This window comes from Emys orbicularis, chromosome 3, assembly GCF_028017835.1.
Source record: "Emys orbicularis isolate rEmyOrb1 chromosome 3, rEmyOrb1.hap1, whole genome shotgun sequence".
Taxonomy (NCBI): domain Eukaryota; kingdom Metazoa; phylum Chordata; order Testudines; family Emydidae; genus Emys; species Emys orbicularis.
The window spans coordinates 215,342,733-215,362,483 of record NC_088685.1 but is presented as its reverse complement, the minus strand read 5'-3'; the positions used below and the strand labels follow the sequence as shown (position 1 = coordinate 215,362,483).

The 19,751-nt window shown below is 47.2% G+C and overlaps 1 protein-coding gene across 1 annotated transcript in view; it reads right to left on the bottom strand.

The window, feature by feature from the left end:
- Positions 1–9,723: 9,723 nt before the first annotated feature.
- The window catches only part of BUB1 (BUB1 mitotic checkpoint serine/threonine kinase), a 50,535-nt gene continuing 40,507 nt past the window's right edge, over positions 9,724–19,751 (bottom strand). The window contains exons 21-25 of the mRNA XM_065401698.1: positions 12,173–12,334; positions 11,777–11,934; positions 11,510–11,687; positions 10,675–10,781; positions 9,724–9,919 (exon numbers count right to left, since the gene is read on the bottom strand). Of these exons, the coding sequence (XP_065257770.1) occupies positions 9,724–9,919; positions 10,675–10,781; positions 11,510–11,687; positions 11,777–11,934; positions 12,173–12,334 (801 nt within the window). The remainder of the gene's footprint in view (positions 9,920–10,674; positions 10,782–11,509; positions 11,688–11,776; positions 11,935–12,172; positions 12,335–19,751) is intronic.

Below are 19,751 nucleotides of genomic sequence, written 5' to 3'. Positions count from 1 at the left end.
CCTTGTTCCTGTGTGAAGAGAATTAGAACAAAATTAGATAACTTAAAAGAATCTTTACATGAGTCTGGGGATCTGGTACAGATAGTTCATTGTGAACAAGGCCTACAGATTGGTAGAGGTCGCCCAGGGCAGAAAGAAAATAACATTAATTTAGCCTTCAAAGAATAAAATACAGAACAATGTCATGCTTGGGAGGGAGCTTTCTGAAGAGTGTTTTCTTAATAAAACGTAAGTTTTTGGAGGTTGCTTTTCAAATGGAGCAATTACATGAATGATCCTATAGGAACAAAGAGGACTTTGTGCTTTCCCTGGGGGATAAAGGGGTTTCGAAACAATTCTAGTGATTCCAAAATAGTTGTGGGCCATCCCTAGGTACAATAAAACAGGAAACATTAAGCATTTGGCTTTGCAATGGTACATTTACTTGCAGTGTAGTGTGCCGCCACTAGGGGCTAGATCCACAAAGGGGACCTAGGCTCAGTACTACAACAGCTAACCTGAGGCACACTGCCCCCCCCCGTGGAATTCACAGCCCCGAGCTAGGCGCCCCAGCCCCCGCCTAGACAATGTAGTAGGAGAGCTAAGCGGCTATGAATGGGATTCACAGAAGCCAGCACACTGAGCCAGAAGCCACCTAAGCCAGCCAATAGGAAATTTGGAGGAGGGGCTGGGGCTTAAGTCCCACCCATCAAAGAGAGAATGGTGCCCAAGTCCAGGTCAGAGGGAGGCACCTAGCTCCAACTGGGATTCACAGCTGTGAACCCTCTCCTGGAGCATGTGCCTAAACCAACTCAGTCCATTTTCCCAGAAAAGCCAAGGTGGCTATGCCACCACCACTCTTACAAAGTCATAGCCCGGTGGTTAGAGCTCTCAGGCAGGAGACAACAGTTCATAGCCTACCCCTGCCTAATTCAGAGGAAGGCATGAATGCAGGTCTCCCACCTCTCTCAATCGCGGCTAGTGGAGCTGTTCCACTGTATGAAATACTTAAATATTCATTGAAGCAGGGACCGGAGCCTGGGTCTGTCAGGAGAGCGGCTCTAACCACTGGGCTAGACAATCAGCCACGTTCTCTCTCTGACCCGATGAACGTTTACATATTTGATATAAAGTGGAACAGCTTCAATATGAGAGACTGAGAAATCTACACACCAGAGTACCCAACAGACCCACGAGGAAGCAGGCCTCCTATGTTAAGCCCCTACTCCTCACCAGAGTGGGGGGATTTGAACTCAGGTTTCATACATTCTAAAGGAGTGCTCCAGCCACTGTGCTATGAAGGCATTAGTGCTGTTGATTATTGCATTAGGCCCAGCAGGTGGGGAAAGGGCTAATTTGAGGCTTCTACTGAGTACCTCAACAGCGTCAGAACTTCGGTAGCTTTCCGCATGCCTGCTGTCAGAAATGTAAGCACCTAGGACTCCCGCCAATGGAAATGTAGGTATCTAGGGACTATAGGTTCCGACAGGGTTAGGTAGCAGCTGAGTGGGGCTTTTGAGGATCCAATTTTTGGACTTAGATACCTAAAATGGCAGTTAGTTGCCTAAATACCTTTGTGGATTTATCCCTAGAAGTGTTTGTCTGCTGTACAGAGTACTAGACAAAATTTGTACCTTGGTAAACAAAAAAAGATAAAGCTGGAGCTCAAGGTGTGTGGAAGCCTGTTTGTTTGAGTCGATAGCTTGTAGTTGTTTTCTTTGGTAAATCTTTCTCATTTAAGAGAGCCCGTGATTCCATGTATCATAACATGTATCATCCACTCAACTTTACAGTACCATTGCTCCTCTGCTGTGGTGCACCAATGCAACCTTTATTAGCTGTGCGATGCCCTGATTTGTCTTCGGTGGCTAGCAGCTTAAGAGAAGTTCAGGTCCCCAGCACCCTCCATAAAGTGCTGCTATTTTGGACCATCCCTGTGGAATGTGCACTATGCAGTTAGGAGCACTGCACCACTGGCCTCTGGATGGATCCTTCACCTGACATGGAGCCCTCTACTATTAAGTTCACGGCTGTGAATGGCACACAGAACTAGGATGTAGGCAGATTTATTTCACTTTTATGTCTTTTCCTGAGTGGAGCTTTGCCCCAGTTTCTGAGAGCAGCTGAACGGTCACTGCTTCTCTGAGCTCTTGAATGACCATTCCTGTGTTATGGAAGCATTCCTGATCAAATTGCTGTCAAGCTTCAGCCAAACCTCATCCTTCAGGGTTCCCCAAAACTCGTAATGCTCACTGTGTGCTGGGCTCATTATTAACCTTAATGACAGAAACACAGATTGCCAAGTATTACATTCAAACTCAGCTCAGAGGGTTTGAGACGGACACTCCCATATTCTTTCTTTCTGTAACACGTCTGTGGCTGCAAGCAATGATTGGCAGCTGAATCACACGCATTCAGCACTGGTGATGGAACCCAGGCTACAAACCCACAAGAGATGCTGCTGTAAAGGAAGGAGAGACTGCGTAGATTGGAGCTGCTGCCTTCAGAGAGGAGCGGTGATACTGTCTGTTGGGGGGGTCCACCCCACAAGGAAGAACGGGGTGTTAGGACAATTGCCAGAGAGTGGCACTGCTCCTTTGCCTGTGGATTCTCTACCAGTTTAACTCAGATGCCTGCCCATCCTAGCCTCACTCTTGCCTTTGGCTGCCTCTGCGCTTGCTGTTTGCTTTGCCCTCTAGGAAACTGAAAATAAATTCCCCTTTACAGACATGGCTATATTCGTTGCCATTATTAATTAAACTTCCCAGTGACGCAGGGTATATAAGGTGCTGTCTTTCCCTTCCTAAGGAGACAGGAAATGAGGGAATGCTGTAGGATTTCAAGTCTAGCAGACACTTCAATAATATTGAAAGGAGTTTCTGGTCCTACACCTGCCCTTCAACTCCCCTGACAATCTCTGTGGCATTTTACAGGCCTGTCTCCAGGAGCTGTGTAGGAAAACCCCATACAAATGGGAAACCACACACAAATTGCTGCCAAAACAAGCCAAGTAAACCAGAAGTCTTTCAGTGTCAGAGCTCTCAAAATAGCCATAAAACTCTCCTGACAGGAATGTGATCTTGAAGCTAACAATGTTCTTTTGCTACGGCATTCCTTTGGCCAGTCACAAACTCCAGAGTATTGGTACCCGCAGGAAATGGCTAGTGCTCAGCAGAGACCTGCTCAGTTTTTGTGCTCATTAGCTATTGTGTTGAATGTTTACTCAATATTTATAGTACGGATGCCACACCCACAGATTTTAACAATTGCTCCTAGCTTTTGACGTACAGTAGAGGACTACTTAATCTGAGAGGAATTTGCCATCCGTCTTGAATTGGTATTCCAGAGCTAAATTGGGGGACTTGACTCTTGCTGAGAACAAGTGTTTTGTATGGAATGACCTGATGAAATTTAAATTTCCCTTCACTTCTTAGGCATAACTCAGAGTGCAACTATAATGATTATGAACACTGCAAGGTTGTCTGTCTCTCAGTAGAATGGTCAGAAGGAGGAATAACCAAAAAAAGAAGTGTGTGAGAGAAGTGTCCCCCATTCACTCTATCTGGAGTAGTTGCTGCTCAGTTCTAAACCATGGAGAGGACCTTCTTAACTTTATAAAAGACACTGTCGGGTTAAAAACATAACTTTAGTATTTCTCTCAGCTAGGATGAGGGAAACACCTTGGCCAGTTCAGTTTCTGATTGCAGTATGTTCTAACTTTCCAATTAAAATGCACATGAGAAATGTTGCAACGTTTGGCTTGCAAATGCTGTAGGTGAAGGTTTTAATAGATAAACCATCTTCATTAGAATAAAATCAATAAGATTTTATTGGCCATAATTTTTGTAATCTTATTTGTACAAACCCTTAATTCTGAGCCATATTTGACCTTGCAGTGTCTCTGGATTTTCAGAGGGCAAGATGGCGGGGGGAGGAAGAAACTTTTATCGCTCATCTCTGTAAAGTGGATGATTATAATGTGCATACACATGATAATTACAGGGCTCTTGCTGACAAACAGAGGGTAATGATTTTCCTAATAAGAATGTAGGTGATTCAGAAAGAATAAAACTAAATGCTTATGTATTAACTTAACTTAAGTGACTCTAATCACTTATGCTATGACTTCTCCATAAGTTCTGTACTGTGGTGCTCTTAACTCATCTGTGTAAACTGGTAGGCTATTAGAAGCAAGGTGGGGAAGGTAATATCTTCTATTGGACCAACTTCTGTTGGTGAGAGAGAGACAAGCTTTCGAGCTACACGGAGCTTTTCTTCAAGTCATCCTGGACCAATACAGCTACAACACTAAACTGGCAAGGATGCCAGATTTCCACCTTGCATTGTGAACTGCTGCTTTGGAATTGGACAATGTCCAGGCTTACGCCACCTTAGCATTTAGCATCTTGAACTATATTTTACAAGTTTGCTCCAAGAATTCTCTAACACATATGACAAAATGTGAGATTAATTTTGAGAAATCTGACATCCCCCTACCCTGCCATGCACTGAAACTATCCTTCAAATTAGTGATCCAATAAAATTTCTATTTTCTTTGAAAGAAAAGCAGAGAGAGGAGGTATTTCTAACATTCTACCAGACATCTTCCCACTCTGTTGGCAGTTTTGGAATTTCCCAGCTTGCATAACTTAACGCATTCCTTTCTTCAGTTCTTCTTAATTTTATTTACACTTATGCTTTCCCCAAAACTATTAGTGTGTGTTCATACTGGGAAGTTTGCTCCTGAGATCCCACGTTTCCTCACAACAGACGGTGTTTGGGCCAGAGCCTGACTGCCAATTGCATTCTGAGACTTGAAACATTTATCAGTCTCTCACTAATCAGAAGGCTAAACATACCAGCTGGAAGGTGTTGACTGTGAAGCTGGGTTCTTTGCATGTCATGCATAATCACCATTAATAGATTTTTGTAGGCCCCATTAGACCCTGAGCTATACCTGTGCTAACCCACGATCAAATTGCACCGATATCGTGAGGGCCTAATTTGGTTTTCAGAACCTCCAAATTGCAGAGCAGTTATCATCTCTGGATCTGCATGAGATGGGAAGAAATCATGAATGTCACAGCCTGGGTAAGTTTGAGGGACTGGCGTTTAACAAAATCTTATTTAGGAAGTGAGCAAACGCTGAGTTTCTCACCATGTTCTATGGCACTTTTTAAGAATTAGGCTGGACTCAAGAATATATCTTAAGAACTGTCCTATCACCTGGTTTTAAAGTGTCTGTGGCACTTTAGCATATTGGCTATTCAGAAACTTCCAAAGCCTTACTCCTGTAAATACCATTGATTTTTAGTAGGTCTCCTCGGGGGGGATCTAATCTATACAAAAAATTGGTGAATGCTTTAATTTTGTTTAAGTACAGTTATAGTATAGTATTTTCACTCATTTTAGAGACTTTTTTCCTGTGTATTGCCATTCTTTATCTACTAAAGTTTATAAAGGTTAATATTTAATATATAAATTTAGCTTTCTGGTGCAGAATAGATGCTGTTAAACTGAGTTTCAGGGGAGGATGAATGCTACATTAGACAACTATTTTGCATACAAACCCTCTCAAACTCAGTGTTCACAAGATTATCTTTCCAGTCAGAATAAGAGGGAGAGGATTCTGTTTGTTGTGCCCAAGTTTTTTCCCTCCGAGCTCATCCCCTCCTTGCTCCAGCATGCCATGAGGGCAGCTGTGCCATCCCACTTTCCCAGAACTGCAGGATGTTATAAATACAGGATTATGAATTCAGTGCAGGGACAAGCAGGAGGTTGGCGGTGGGCGGAGACGGAATCGTAAGTGATTCCACCTCACACTTAAGTTCCCTCACACTTGCAAATAACAAGAGGTGAATACAGAAAAATGCAGATGAATTGAATTGTCTTGGATTAAATGCCGAATAATGCTTCATTTACCTCAGTGTACACAGCTCTTTATTGAAGTTCTTATTTCAGAAAGCACTGCTTCCCCGTATGCTCAACTCTCCTGGCGCAGAAATCATGGAGTAACAGATTTACGAAGATTAGCCACTAGCGATTAAAATAGTGCCAAATGTGCTTTGCCTGTGGCGTCAGACATGCCACATGGCTCCCACTGAACTGCACGGCATTTGGCAGACACTGGTAGATGGCCTAACTAGCAGATTGCTTTCATAGTCAGATTAGATTGTTCAAGTGCAATTTAGAATACTACATTGCTAGTGAAAGCATCTCTAACTTTCCACATCGAGCCAAGTGGATGGCTCAGATTTGGTAATGCTAGTGTTCAGTTGTCAATTGTCTTTCGTTAGTTAGAAGACTATATCCATTCTGTCAAAATCTTGTCTTTGCCTTTGTAGATTGAGACTGATATGAAAACAATAAATCCAGAGGTTGCAGAAGAAATTACTGCTACTCCTGATGGGACAGCGAACCTGCCCCTGCAAGAGAATATAACTATACAAGCAGGTATTCCTTAAACTCTTCTTCAGACTTTCCATGACACAAATTCTGACCGCAGTATGTCAGAGCGTAGACAATATTGCAAAATAAGCACAGATTATTTTTAATTGCTTTTGATCTTTATCGCTTGTTTTTTAAGTCTTAAATTTGAGGTCTCTGGGCATGCATGTTTTGCTATAGTTGGATTTTTTGAGCTTCCTGTTTATTTAAAAGACCAGGCCCATTTTTGTATTTATAATTAAGATTCTCTTACATATAACGCAAAGTGCATGTGGGTGCTTTAGATACTTATTCCAGTTACATACTGCAGCCACTTTTTCACTTATTGCAGAAGCAAAAATGTAGAACAATCTTTCCAAAAATTCTTGCTCCCCATGAAGGTAAAAATGACTACCCTAACTCCTTTCTATAGACATAGGACAAAAGGTGTCACTTCTTATGCTGGAAACGTATTCCAGGCAACAAGCTCTGTAAAATGTACTAAGAAAGCATCAATATCTTATGCTGGAGCATAATGATTTAAGAATCCAATGCAAGAGTCCACAAAGCATTCTGCATATTTTTACATACCAGAGGGTGATGCCTTGGTAACCTCAGTGCAAGCCCTCTGCCAGCAGGCTGCATTTGTGTTTGTGTGCTAGCAAATTGGTAATCTTTGTAATTTGCCCTTTAGTGAAGCAATAATTTCTCTTCTAAATTCTATGTTCTAATTACAGGCTGCAAGGGAATTCTTACTACAACTAATTAAGTTTCAATTTGCAAACTCCACAATACAGTGGAAAATGAGGCGGGTAGAGAGGCTCCTAAATAGAGGAGGGGCTACAGCCTTTAAGGTACAAAACAGAAATGAAATAGACAAGACAAACAGAACGACAAAAGATAAATAGTGGTGAGGAGGGAATGCACATCCTTTGAACAGTCTCCTACGAAAACAGTGAAAGCCTCCTTTCTGGAGGCATTTGAGACTAGACCTGCTGAAGAGCTAGCAAAATACTGTAGGTCAGTGGTTCTTCTGTCAATAGAATCGAGTGTTTTGAACAAAGCAAGCAATGGAGGGCTGCGGTGTTGAAAGGGAAGGTGGTGCCCATAAAAGCTTGTTCTCCCTTTGCTGGCAGAGGTTGGGCTAGATGTGAAATAGGTTACCCTTCACATATCTAATTAAGATTCTAGTGACTGACTTTACTTTTTTTTCCTCAAGGCTTTCTGTGAGTTTGGCGAGGCAAGACTGCTAGAATAAGCATGCAATTTGAGTCATGTTGCTGCATAATAGTTACAAATGTGACTAAAATTCCCATAACATTCTAAGTTATCAATTAGTAGCCTGTGTCAGTTATGTTCTCCTCTCCCCAGGCCATATCGGCTCCATCCTACTTCCCTCTAAAAGTGTAGGAAGCCTTCTGCTTGCCACAATTTGTCTTCAGCCCAGTAGTGCTGTCAGCCCTGGAACAGGAGACTTCTACCCGGAGCTGCCACTGGCTTTCTGAACTCTGCCTCTCTTGGTTCTGTGCGATGTGGGAGCTGGAGCTGGGTATCAGATGGCAGTATAAGTCTAAAAGCAGGGAAAGGGTGGTCTGATGAACAGGATGGGCATCCCAAACTGTCACAAATCCATTTCCCTGTCACAGCACCTGTAACGGGAACTCACCATAAAGCTTCTGGACAAGAAAGTGTGCTGGGGTAAAGTAGTGATTGTCTCTACACCGGTCACTGTTTGTAGGTGAATGGCTAGCTGGAGAATCAAGTGCTCTTAACCCAGCCAGTCACTGACTGGGCAATGCCCTCCCTCGAGGTCACTGTTCTACTCTGAAGCACAGAAGTGATAATGTGCAGCACATGGTGTCCTGGACACTGTTTCAGTCTCCCAGCAGTGCATAAAGATCAGCACAGATTCCAGCTGGAAAGCAGGGTGTTCTCATTGTTTAAACCTTTATGCTACAGTAGCAGGGAACACTTTCTTCTTATTTCAAGCCCTGTATGACATAGGTCAGAAAGCTTAACGCCTGCTTCAGGTCCTACAGGTCTCTAAGGCTGAGCAAACAAAAGGAAGCAGAAGGTCTGCATCAGCATGTTGCATGCACTATTGTCTCAAGCTCCTGAGGAAAGCTACATTAAATAGTAACTCTTTCAGAGTTAATTGTAAAGCAGGGTCTGCCTAAGCTTGTCAGTCTTCTGAGTTATGGTGTAGCCTCTATTCACTGGCATCCAGCCTATTAGGGAGCAGCAGCGTCACTACTTTGCATACCATTCCTTTCAGTAAACAAGTGTTCTGACGGCTGGAGATGCTGTGTTTCTGGTGAGCTCAGGTTTGGAAACATGTGACCTTCTACAAAAGGACACAGCATTTAATTACATCTCCAAGCATGATGGAAGTACAATTCTTTTTTTGTTCCTAAAGTGGCAATGGTGACACCTAATGTCTCTGCCTCTGAGCAGCAGCTACCAGATAAAGAATCTTGGCATCTTCACTAAGCTTCACAGGCACAATTACAATTCCCGTGCAGAGAGCTGGTCCAGAATTCTAAGCAGTTCTGAACAGAAGCCTTAACTTCACATGAGGATAGACATTAATCTATTCTGGATAAATTCCTGCAATTGTCAGAGATGATATTAAATCCAGTTTTTATGTTGCACTCCACATTTTTTCAGGTCAGATTTGCTTTCTTTATAAAAAAGGCCTATTTTAAGCTATTTGAATGGGCATTACAGCCTTGTCAGACACTCTAAAAGGGATTCCAAATAGGGAACATTTTGTTTCAGGTCAAAGTAGTTCTCTGGCCTATGTTATGGAGGTCAGTCGATGATCCCAATGGTCTCTTCTGGCCATGGAATCTATGAACTGGTTGGGCCTTTCTTCCATTTGCCCATAATGAACCTAACTGGTCATGATGACTGGTCTCAAAGCAGCCACTACCTTCCATCTGTTTATCAGTTCATCTTTATGCATCATGTACCCAACATGTATATGGACAATATACCTTGTGGTAGAAAAAAAAAATCATTGTTTTTGAAAGCAAAGGAGGTTTTACTACTGCTGCATGACACCTCCAGCTGGTCTCCCACATTGAAGTCCGCCAAAGTAACTTTAAACATTCAAGTTAGAATTTCCTAAAAAGTCATGTAGCTTGTGTAGATTAGTTTCTCCATGACAGTAGAGGCAAATATTCAAGTTGTCAAGGACAAAGTTCACTCAAAGATCAGTAGCAAACCAAGTGTATTTTGAAAAGACATGACATTTAAAAGTATATGTAGAAAGCTTCTCTCCATATTAAGAGAAACAGAAGTCTTTAAATTCAAGGCTTATTTTCGTGAACGTTTGTTTTCTATGAGCAACACCACAAGCCGGTTGCGAAGGAACTTTATTTCCTTAGCATACGACTTTTGGAATAAGTCTCTTAGCTTTTTGCGTAAAGCTCCCAAAGATGGAAGGTGATGGCAGTCTGGTATGTTCAGGAGGCTGCAGAAGAACTCATTCCACAATTCTGCATTAGGAATCCTAGAAGAGAAAAACAAGCACTTCATTACAGCGTCAGCATATCAAGACTGTTCTCAATGTATTTAGTTTCAGTTGACCTGCTCAGTACACTTATTCCAGTTACAGCAAACAAGTAAGTTACCTACACGTAGAGAAACCCATTGTAATAGGAAGAAACAAGTGTATTGTCTAGTCATTCAGTGGCAACAAGTACAACTGTTCTGTTATGGTACTTGACTATACAGTTGACTTTCTTTCTAGCCCCCCTCTCCCCATAGAGTGTATTGCCTTCTTAAACAGGCCAATGTTTTCATCCCCCCAGGAACTTCCAACCCGGGGCATTTGTGGACCTTACTCCTTAGACAAGATAATGCAATTTAACTAAGCAACATGTTACAAAGGAGCCAGTCAAACTTGCTGACTAATGTACTGTCATGTGTTAAGTCTATTTGTTGTAAATTTTCCTTAACTTCTTGGAATCTGGCACGTCCACTGCTGAAAAGCAGTTTGTGCCAGAAAGGCTTCCTGCATCAAGTACAATGCCTCCTCCAGCAGCATGTGTGCGTATGAACTTGCCACACTTCAGCTTGGAATCGTGGGTTTTAAATCATCAGGAAGGTAACTAAGACACTTTAAAAGCTAATTCTATGTTATCAGCTTCCCCAGAACTGGGTGCAGAAGATAAATCTCTCTAGCCATCTAAAACGAGTAGTTTTAGCTGCATTTTATAAAAAAGTTCTCCTGAGGAGCTCTCCTTAAGATGCAGTGAGACCAACCTTCTGAAGACTCCCTCAGTTTTCCAGATCCCTTCTTCATTTCTCACCCTCATGTAGGTGCCAAAGAGCATGCAGTATATTGTTCCAGCAATTCCAAAGTAATCAGTCTAAAAAGAGAGAGATGTGTCTATTGTGAAGAAGTCCAGATTAATGATTTAGCATTATTATTTAAAAGGTGATCTGAAAACTCATGCTGCTCAAGTATTTTGTGGAACATATTTTCTTGATACCTTATGATTTCAGCTGGACAAGTCATGTGAGCAGAAGTTGCAGGATCAGGCCTTTATATAACAATAGTTGTGATCTTAGTTATCAGTGGAAGTTACAGCAGATAGAAATGCAAACCTGTTTTGCTACGTCCATGCAGAATCCTGCCTATCAAGTTTAAGTGCTGGACTCATATCAGATGGCCAGAATTTAATTACCTAGGCCTGGATCCACAAAGAGACTTAGGCAGCGCAACATTGAGCATCATGGCACCTAATGTTTAGGCACCTGGGGGGGGGGGGGGGGGGGGGACGACGACACGGGACGACGACCTCAAACAAACCCAAAATCCCACATAAACATTACAATCCACGAAACCTGAGTTTAGCATCTAGGCTCCCTATACAAGGCATCCCGACACCTACAATGGGGTGGAAGTGCGCATGCTCAGAGGCAGAAACTTAGAGCTGAGTGAGTTTAGGCACCAACAGGGTTTGGCAGGGGTTTTGTGGATTGCAGGGAGCCTAAAACTGGGACTTAGACTCCTAAATCTGTGATTTAGGAGCCTAAGTACCTTTGTGGATTGGGGCCCAAATGCTCAGATTATTACATCTATGTAATCTCATACCTGGTAGTTCCATGGTTTCTGTGTCAGCATTTCGATACACTGAAATCCAGATGTCTCACACTTTCCTGTAAACGCAGTTCCTTCAGGAAAGAGTTTCAGGTCTATACTTTGACCCAAGTCAATGACTGTCAGACCATGAGAGAGACTGTCTATGTCACAGGTGTCATTATCCAAAAGCCTGCAGTAAATGAGTAAATGATTGCCACGTAATTATTAAAACCACAATACAAAAGGATAGTAGTTTTGGTGCTAAAGGGAAATACTTGCCTTTCTCCAAGTATGAAGTTATCAGGTTTAATGTCACCATGAATGATTCCACAGTTATGGAGCTCTTCCACCATGTATAGAATTTTTACAGCAAAATAGATTACTAGTGCTTGAGGCATCACTTTTTCTGGAAGCTTTTTGTAAATATTTATGGTATTCTGTAAACAAAGATATGGGGAAAGGAAAAGAGACAGAATGTCAACCACACCGAAAGATAGCTTTACATAATATACATTGTAACTCCATATTTGCAAAACAGAGTAGTGGAAAATAAACCTACAACAAGTGTTTTTGTTAAGCAAAGAGGAACAATGGATTACTATGCATTGCAATGTATTTTAATTCCTAAAAGGTTACAAATATACCTCTTCAGACCACAAGTCTTAGTGCACCTACCAGTAAAGTTCCATAGTTGTATAGCTCACCAACTAATATACTTCCATTTTGGAAGAAGTGAGCAGAATAAAACTGGATGTAGAGATGTCGCACACTTGGTTTAAGCCTCTCCATCAGCTGAGATGCAATATAGAACTCCCAAGGGCTTGCAGGCTTCTGCACCTGTAACCAAACACTCCATATTAAATGGTGATATAATCCAACAGGTTTATCTAGTAAATTGAAGGAAGATGGGAAAATCTTCCCATATAATTACAGTGACCTGACTGCTTGTGCATTTTTCTTTTCACACTAGATTGAGATCCCGTTGTGGGGTAGGAAGTCTGGGTTGGGGAAAGAGGCCTGTTATGCCTTTGAGAAACCTCTTCGTAGTTGGGCGGGAAAAACCTGAATACCCTTGCTGTTAAGTGTACTTAGGATATACCCTGTAATGGGAAATCCCCAGACAGGGGCCCAAAGAAAAGAACAAAATCTAAAATAAAGGGTTGGGTTTTTTTAGAAGTAATCTCTTTATCCCTTTCTTTCTTTTTGTTAAAGCGAAGCTCCAAAAGGTAGCTAAAAACTAACAATTCTAAAGAAGTTAACAATCCACTAATGGACAGCTAAAGCTGCACCTCTAGCCAGGGGCGGTTGGGAAGGGTTTGTGTGCACAGCACTGGATAGCCTCGTGGCAGAGCATGAGGGGTTGCAGCACATGCGCGGGGCGAAGGGACACTGCTACTGAAGTTCTCTGATTAGCAGTGCAGGGACACAGACACACCTACAGTGGAGCACCCATAGGGACACTGCTCAAAGAAGAATGTTTGTTTAGGCTAATTCACTACTTCCACCTTGCTGAGATTTAATATTATGCGTATCTCTCATTTAATGCCCTGCGATGGCAGGGCCTTGGTGCACCTTAGTCCTTCCATTCTCTGCCTGGTGGTGTTGGTGGCCTGTGATATACAGCATGTCAGACTAGGTGATCTAGAACTTTCCAGCCTTGAACTCTATGACTGATCTTGAAAAAGTGCTCCAACCATTCAGCTCACAGCAATATGATTGCCTATATGGTTAGAAGCTTATTTCTATATAGATTGTCTTTTATTTAAAATAAGACTAAAATTGGCATTTAAGCCTACTGCAGGCAGTACACATCTTGCTTAAAGTGACAATTTATGACAAACAGCCATAGAGGAGGCTAGTACAACACTGGAAGCCCAATTTCCACTTCACATTGAGTACTAGAACCAAGGAATCTATGTACTTAAACCACTATCAGGTAAAAAAAAAAAAATCACATTTAAAAAAAGACGGTTACTCACCTTTGTAACTGTTGTTCTTCGAGATGTGTTGCTCATATCCATTCCAATTAGGTGTGCGCGCGCCACGTGCACGATCGTCGGAGAAATTTTCTACCCTAGCAACACCCGGTGGGTCGGCTGTGGAGCCTCCTGGAGTGGCGCCTTCATGGCGCTGGATATATACCTCAGCCGACCCAGCGCCCCCTCAGTTCCTTCTTGCCGGCTACTCCGACAGTGGGGAAGGGGGGCGGGTTTGGAATGGATATGAGCAACACATCTCGAAGAACAACAGTTACAAAGGTGAGTAACCGTCTTTTCTTCTTCGAGTGCTTGCTCATATCGATTCCAATTAGGTGACTCCCAAGCCTTACCTAGGGGGTGGGGTCGGAGTGAGACATTGCTGTGTGCAAAACCGCTGATCCGAATGCAGCATCGTCTCTGGATTGCTGTACCAGCGCATAGTGAGTGGCGAATGTGTGGACTGACGACCAAACTGCAGCTCTACAAATGTCCTGGATCGGGACTTGAGCCAGGAAGGCAGTCAAGGAGGCCTGGGCCCTTGTGGAGTGAGCAGTGAGGCGCGGCGTCGGAACACCGGCCAGGTCGTAGCAAGCACGAATACAGGACGTGATCCAAGAGGACAGGCACTGTGAGGAGACCGGTGAGCCTTTCATCCGGTCGGCCACTGCAACGAAGAGTTGTGTCGTCTTCCTAAACGGCTTTGTACAGTCAATATAGAAAGCCAGGGCCCTGCGTACGTCCAAGGAATGCATACGCTGGTCTTGGCGAGTAGCGTGTGGCTTAGGATGGAAGACCGGGAGAAATATATCCTGGTTCACGTGAAAAGGTGAGACTACCTTGGGAAGAAAGGCAGGGTGGGAGCGAAGCTGCACCTTGTCCTTATGGAAAACAGTGTATGGAGGCTCAGACGTAAGTGCCCTGAGTTCAGAAACGCGCCTTGCTGAAGTGATGGCTACAAGGAAGGCTGTCTTCCAGGATAGGTACAGGAGTGAACAGGTAGCCAATGGCTCCAACGGAGGCCCTGTGAGCTTTGAGAGAACCAGGTTGAGATCCCACGTCGGAACGGGCTGGCGTTGCTGTGGGTACAGTCGGTCTAAGCCCTTGAGGAATCTAACGACCATCAGGTTAGAGAAGACCGAGGAAGCGTGTTCTCCTGGGTGGAACGCCGAAATAGCGGCCAGGTGAACCCTGACCGAAGATATCGCCAAGCCCTGCTGTTTTAGGGATAGGAGATATTCAAGTATAAGAGGAATAGATGCCTGCAAGGGGGGCGTGGCTCGCTGCTCACACCAACAGGAGAACCGTTTCCACTTGGCTAAGTAAGTGGTCCGTGTAGAGGGCTTTCTACTTCCCAGCAGAATCTGTTGGACGGAATGCAAGCATTGCCGCTCTGTCCGATTCAGCCATGGAGCATCCACGCTGTGAGGTGGAGCAATTGCAGGTCGGGGTGACATAGTCGGCCGTGGTCCTGAGAGATCAGATCTGGGCACAAGGGAAGCGTGATCGGTGTTTGAACCGATAGCTCCAAAAGTGTGGTGTACCAGTGCTGCCTTGGCCAAGCTGGAGCGACTAGAATCACCCGTGCCTGGTCTCTGCGTAGCTTGAGCAGTACCCTGTGGACCAGTGGAAATGGAGGGAAAGCGTAGAACAGGTGGTCCTTCCAAGTTAGAAGGAACGCGTCCGACAGGGAGCCCAGAGATCGCCCTTGTAGGGAGCAGAACCCGTGGCACTTCCTGTTGGCTCGAGATGCGAACAGGTCGACCTGGGGAAATCCCCACCTCTGGAAGACGGAATAGATGATGTCCGGGCGAATCGACCACTCGTGCGTTTGGAAGGACCTGCTGAGACGGTCTGCTAGCGTGTTCTGGACTCCAGGAAGGAACGATGCCGTGAGATGTATCGAGTGGGCGATGCAGAATTCCCACAGGCGAATGGCCTCTTGGCATAGAAGCGACGATCGGGCTCCTCCTTGCTTGTTGATGTAAAACATGGCCATGGTGTTGTCGGTGAGGACTAACATGCAACGGCCCTGTAGGAGACTGAGAAATGCCTGACAGGCCAGGCGCACCGCCATCAGCTCTCGAACATTGATGTGCAGGGCCAGTTGGGGTGCGGTCCACATTCCCTGGGTATGGTGCTCCCCAAGGTGAGCGCCCCAACCTAGAGATGAGGCGTCCGTGACCAGGTGCAGGGAGGGTTGAGGGGCGTGGAACGGCACTCCTGCGCAAACCGCCTTGCGGTCCAGCCACCAGGTGAGAGAGGCCAGGACCGAGGTCGGGATTGTGACCACCATGTTTAGGCTGTGTTGATGAGGGCGGTACACTGACGATACCCAGGCCTGCAGTGGGCGAAGTCGAAGTCTGGCGTATCTGGTTACATAAGTGCAAGAGGCCATGTGACCCAATAGGGCAAGGCACGTCCTTATTGTGGTAATCGGAAAGGCCCTGAGCCCTCGAATGATGCTTGTGACGGTATGAAAACGATTGTCTGGTAGAATAGCTCGGGCAAGTCTGGAGTCTAGGACTGCCCCAATAAATTCTATCCTCTGGGTTGGCTCTAGAGTGGACTTCTCTTTGTTGAGTAGAATGCCCAACTCGTGGAATGTTTGTACTATTATGTGGACGTGAGCTTGAACTTGCTCTCTGGTGCGGTCGCGCACCAGCCAGTCGTCTAAATACGGGAACACCTGTATCCCTTGTCGACGAAGGTATGCTGCCACGACAGCCATACATTTTGTGAACACTCTCGGAGCCGCGGACAAGCCGAAGGGAAGGACTGCAAATTGGTAGTGCACCTCGTTTACCACAAATCGAAGGAAGCGCCTGTGAGGGGGATAGATCGCTATATGAAAATATGCGTCCTTCATGTCGAGGGCGGCGAACCAGTCTCCAGGATCCAGGGAAGGGATAATGGTCCCCAATGAGACCATGCGGAACTTCAACTTTACTATGAATTTGTTGAGTCCGCGTAAGTCTAAAATGGGTCGCAGACCCCCTTTTGACTTGGGGATCAGGAAGTAGCGGGAATAAAACCGCCTCCCCCTTAACTCTGGCGGAACCTCCTCTATGGCCCCCATAGAGAGGAGCCCAAAAACCTCCTGTGTAAGGAGATGCTCGTGAGAAGGGTCCCTGAAGAGGGACGGGGAGGGGGGGTGGGAGGGAGGGAACGAAGAAAACTGGAGAGCGTATCCCCTCTCCACCGTGCGAAGGACCCAACGGTCCGAGGTTATAAGGGACCAAGCACGGTGGAAACGGGAGAGGCGATCCCGAAAGGAGGGAGCTGGATCCTGGGTAGTGGCTGGGGCGCCGTCCTCGACCGCACCTTCAAAAGTTTTGCCTAGGGCCTGAAGGTGGCCTGGGCGGCCCCTGGTTCTGACCGGGTTGAGGGCCGGTCGACCTTCGCCTACCACCTCGGACCCGCCTTCTGGCGAAGTCCTGTCTCGGACGAGGCGTGGGAGGGTAGAACCTTTGAGGCTGGGGCCTAAAGGGTCTGCGCTGGGGCCCTGGGACATGCATCCCCAGGGAGCGCATGATCGTTCTCGAGTCCTTGAGGCTCTGCAGCCGAGAGTCCGTCTTCTCCGAGAACAGCCCGTGGCCCTGAAAGGGTAAAACCTGCAGGGTCTGCTGCAGTTCCGGCGGCAAGCCCGAGACCTGGAGCCAGGAGACTCGCCGCATGGCGATACCTGAGGCCAGCGTCCTGGCGGCCGAGTCCGCTATGTCCAAGGAGGCTTATAAGGAGGTCCTCGCCACCTTCTTACCCTCCTCCACTAAGGCCCCGAACTCTTCCCTTGAGTCCTGGGGAACCAACTCTTTAAATTTCCCCATAGAGTTCCATGAATTAAAGTTGTAGCGGCTCAAGAGCGCCTGCTGGTTTGCCGCTCTGAGTTGCAGCCCTCCCGCTGAATACACCTTACGCCCGAACAAATCGAAGCGCTTAGCGTCTTTCGATTTGGGCGCTGCAGCCTGCTGGCCGTGACGCTCTCTTGCGTTCACCGATGACACCACTAGTGAACACGGTGGGGGATGAGTATATAAGTACTCATAGTCCTTGGAAGGGACGAAGTACTTCCTTTCCACCCCTCTGGCTGTGGGTGGAATAGAGGCAGGAGTTTGCCATATTGTAGTGGCATTAGCCTGAATCGTCCGAATCAGAGGTAATGCCACCCTGGATGGGGCATCAGCCGAGAGGATGCTCACCACCGGGTCCTGCACCTCTACTATCTCCTCCGCCTGGAGATCCATATTACTCGCCACCCTAAGTAATAGGTCCTGGTGTGCACGAAGATCTATCAGGGGCGGGCCCGAGGCAGTAGTGCCCGCCACCACCTCATCTAGGGAAGATGAGGAGGATGCCTCAGGGGGCAAGGGGTCTAATGGAGGATCCTGTTCTAAGGGTCCCTGAAGCGGAGCATCGCCTGCCCCTGGGTCCAGGGCCTCAGGTGGTGTAGGCACGGGAGCCTCCATGCCCCCTGGGGGAGGACGGGAGATGGTGGCCTCCGGGACCCTGGGCTCAGAGCGTGCCGAGCGAGAGGCTGATGGTGGAGCCCCCTGCGCCTGGTGATACGCCCACGGGGTCCAGAACGACCAGTGCGTAGGTCCCTGCGCAGGGTCCTCCACCACCTCCTGCCAGTGGCCCAAGTCAGCCGCAGCAGCCTGACCCTGAGGAGGGTATGCTGATCTCGAGACCCCGTCGGAGGAGCGAGACGCTGATCTCGAGGGCCAAGGCGGTGCCGAACGCGTCGGAATCAGCTCAGGACGATACGGTGCCGATCGGTGCCGGTCCGCAGGTGATCGGTCCCTGCGCGGTGCCGGTGAGCGGTACCGGAATCGGTGCCGGTGGCCATGTCGGTGCCGAGATCCGGATCTGGACCTAGAAGACGACGAGTAGACATGGTACCGGGAGCGGCCCCTCGAACTGGACCGGCGCTCGTACCGGTGCCGAGAACTACGTCTTGAGTCCGATCGGTACCGATGATCGTGACGGTGCCGAGACGTAGACCGGTGCCGTGAAGAGGATCTTGGCCGCGAGTACGACCGGTGCCGAGGTGATAGTCGGCGCCGGGACTGCGAGCGGCGTCGGGACCTGCTCCGAGACCTGGAGCGGTGCCGTGAGTCCACGTCCTGAGACGGCGGGCGTACCAGGGCAGGCTTGCCCCTGGATTGCACCGCGCGAGGAGCCGACGGTGCCAGTGGTTGGGACGGCGCCGGCTCCGTGAGAGCAATAAGGTCTCTCGCCGTCGCGAAGGTCTCTGGAGTGGACGGAAGACAAGGCTCAACCGCCGACCGAGGTGGTGATCCAGTCCGCACCGGACTCAACGGCCGCGGTGCCGGAGTCGACGGTGTAGCAGGCACTTGTTTCTGGCGCTCTAAAGGCGGACGCGGCTCTAACCCCGGCACCGGGGTAGCCGGCGTCTGCAGGACAGCAGTCCCCTGTGCCTTGCGGGATTTCTTGTGTCCCGGAGACAGGGAACGGCGCCGAGGCCCCTGTGGCAGGCGCGGTGCCGAAGGAGGCCGGTGCCGTGAGGCCTTGTCCGATTCTGCCCGCGGTGCAGTACCGGTCGGTGCCGCAGGGGCGCTGCGCACCGAGGCGCTCGGTGCCGGGGCTGGGCGCGCCGAGGGAGGATCCGGGCTAAGTGCCGCCTCCATGAGGAGCTGCCTAAGCCTAAAGTCCCGCTCCTTTTTGGTTCTCAGTCTGAAGGCCTTACAGATCTTGCACTTATCTGTCTGATGGGACTCTCCTAGACACTTCAGACACGAGTCGTGCGGATCACTCGTAGGCATAGGCTTAGCGCAGGACGCGCACGGCTTAAAGCCAGGAGCCTTGGGCATGAGCCCGGCTATGCGCCGTGAGGAAAAGGGGGGAGAACAACCCCCTTAACCCCCGCTAACTATTTACAACTATTAAAAACGAAGATGAATAACTATCTAACACTATACAACAACTATGACTACAACTATCTACAGAATTAACAGGATAAGCTAGGGAGAGTGGAGAACAGCTATGCCGCGCTCCACAGTTCCAACGACCGTCAGGGGCGGTAAGAAGGAACTGAGGGGGCGCTGGGTTGGCTGGGGTATATATCCAGCGCCATGAAGGCGCCACTCCAGGGGGCTCCACAGCCGATCCACCGGGTGTTGCTAGGGTAGAAAATTTCTCCGACGATCGTGCACGCAGCGCGCGCACACCTAATTGGAATCGATATGAGCAAGCACTTGAAGAAGAACTTGGTTTTCTCATTCTTTGAAGTAGAGGGTACGGAGAAGAGCTAAACAAAA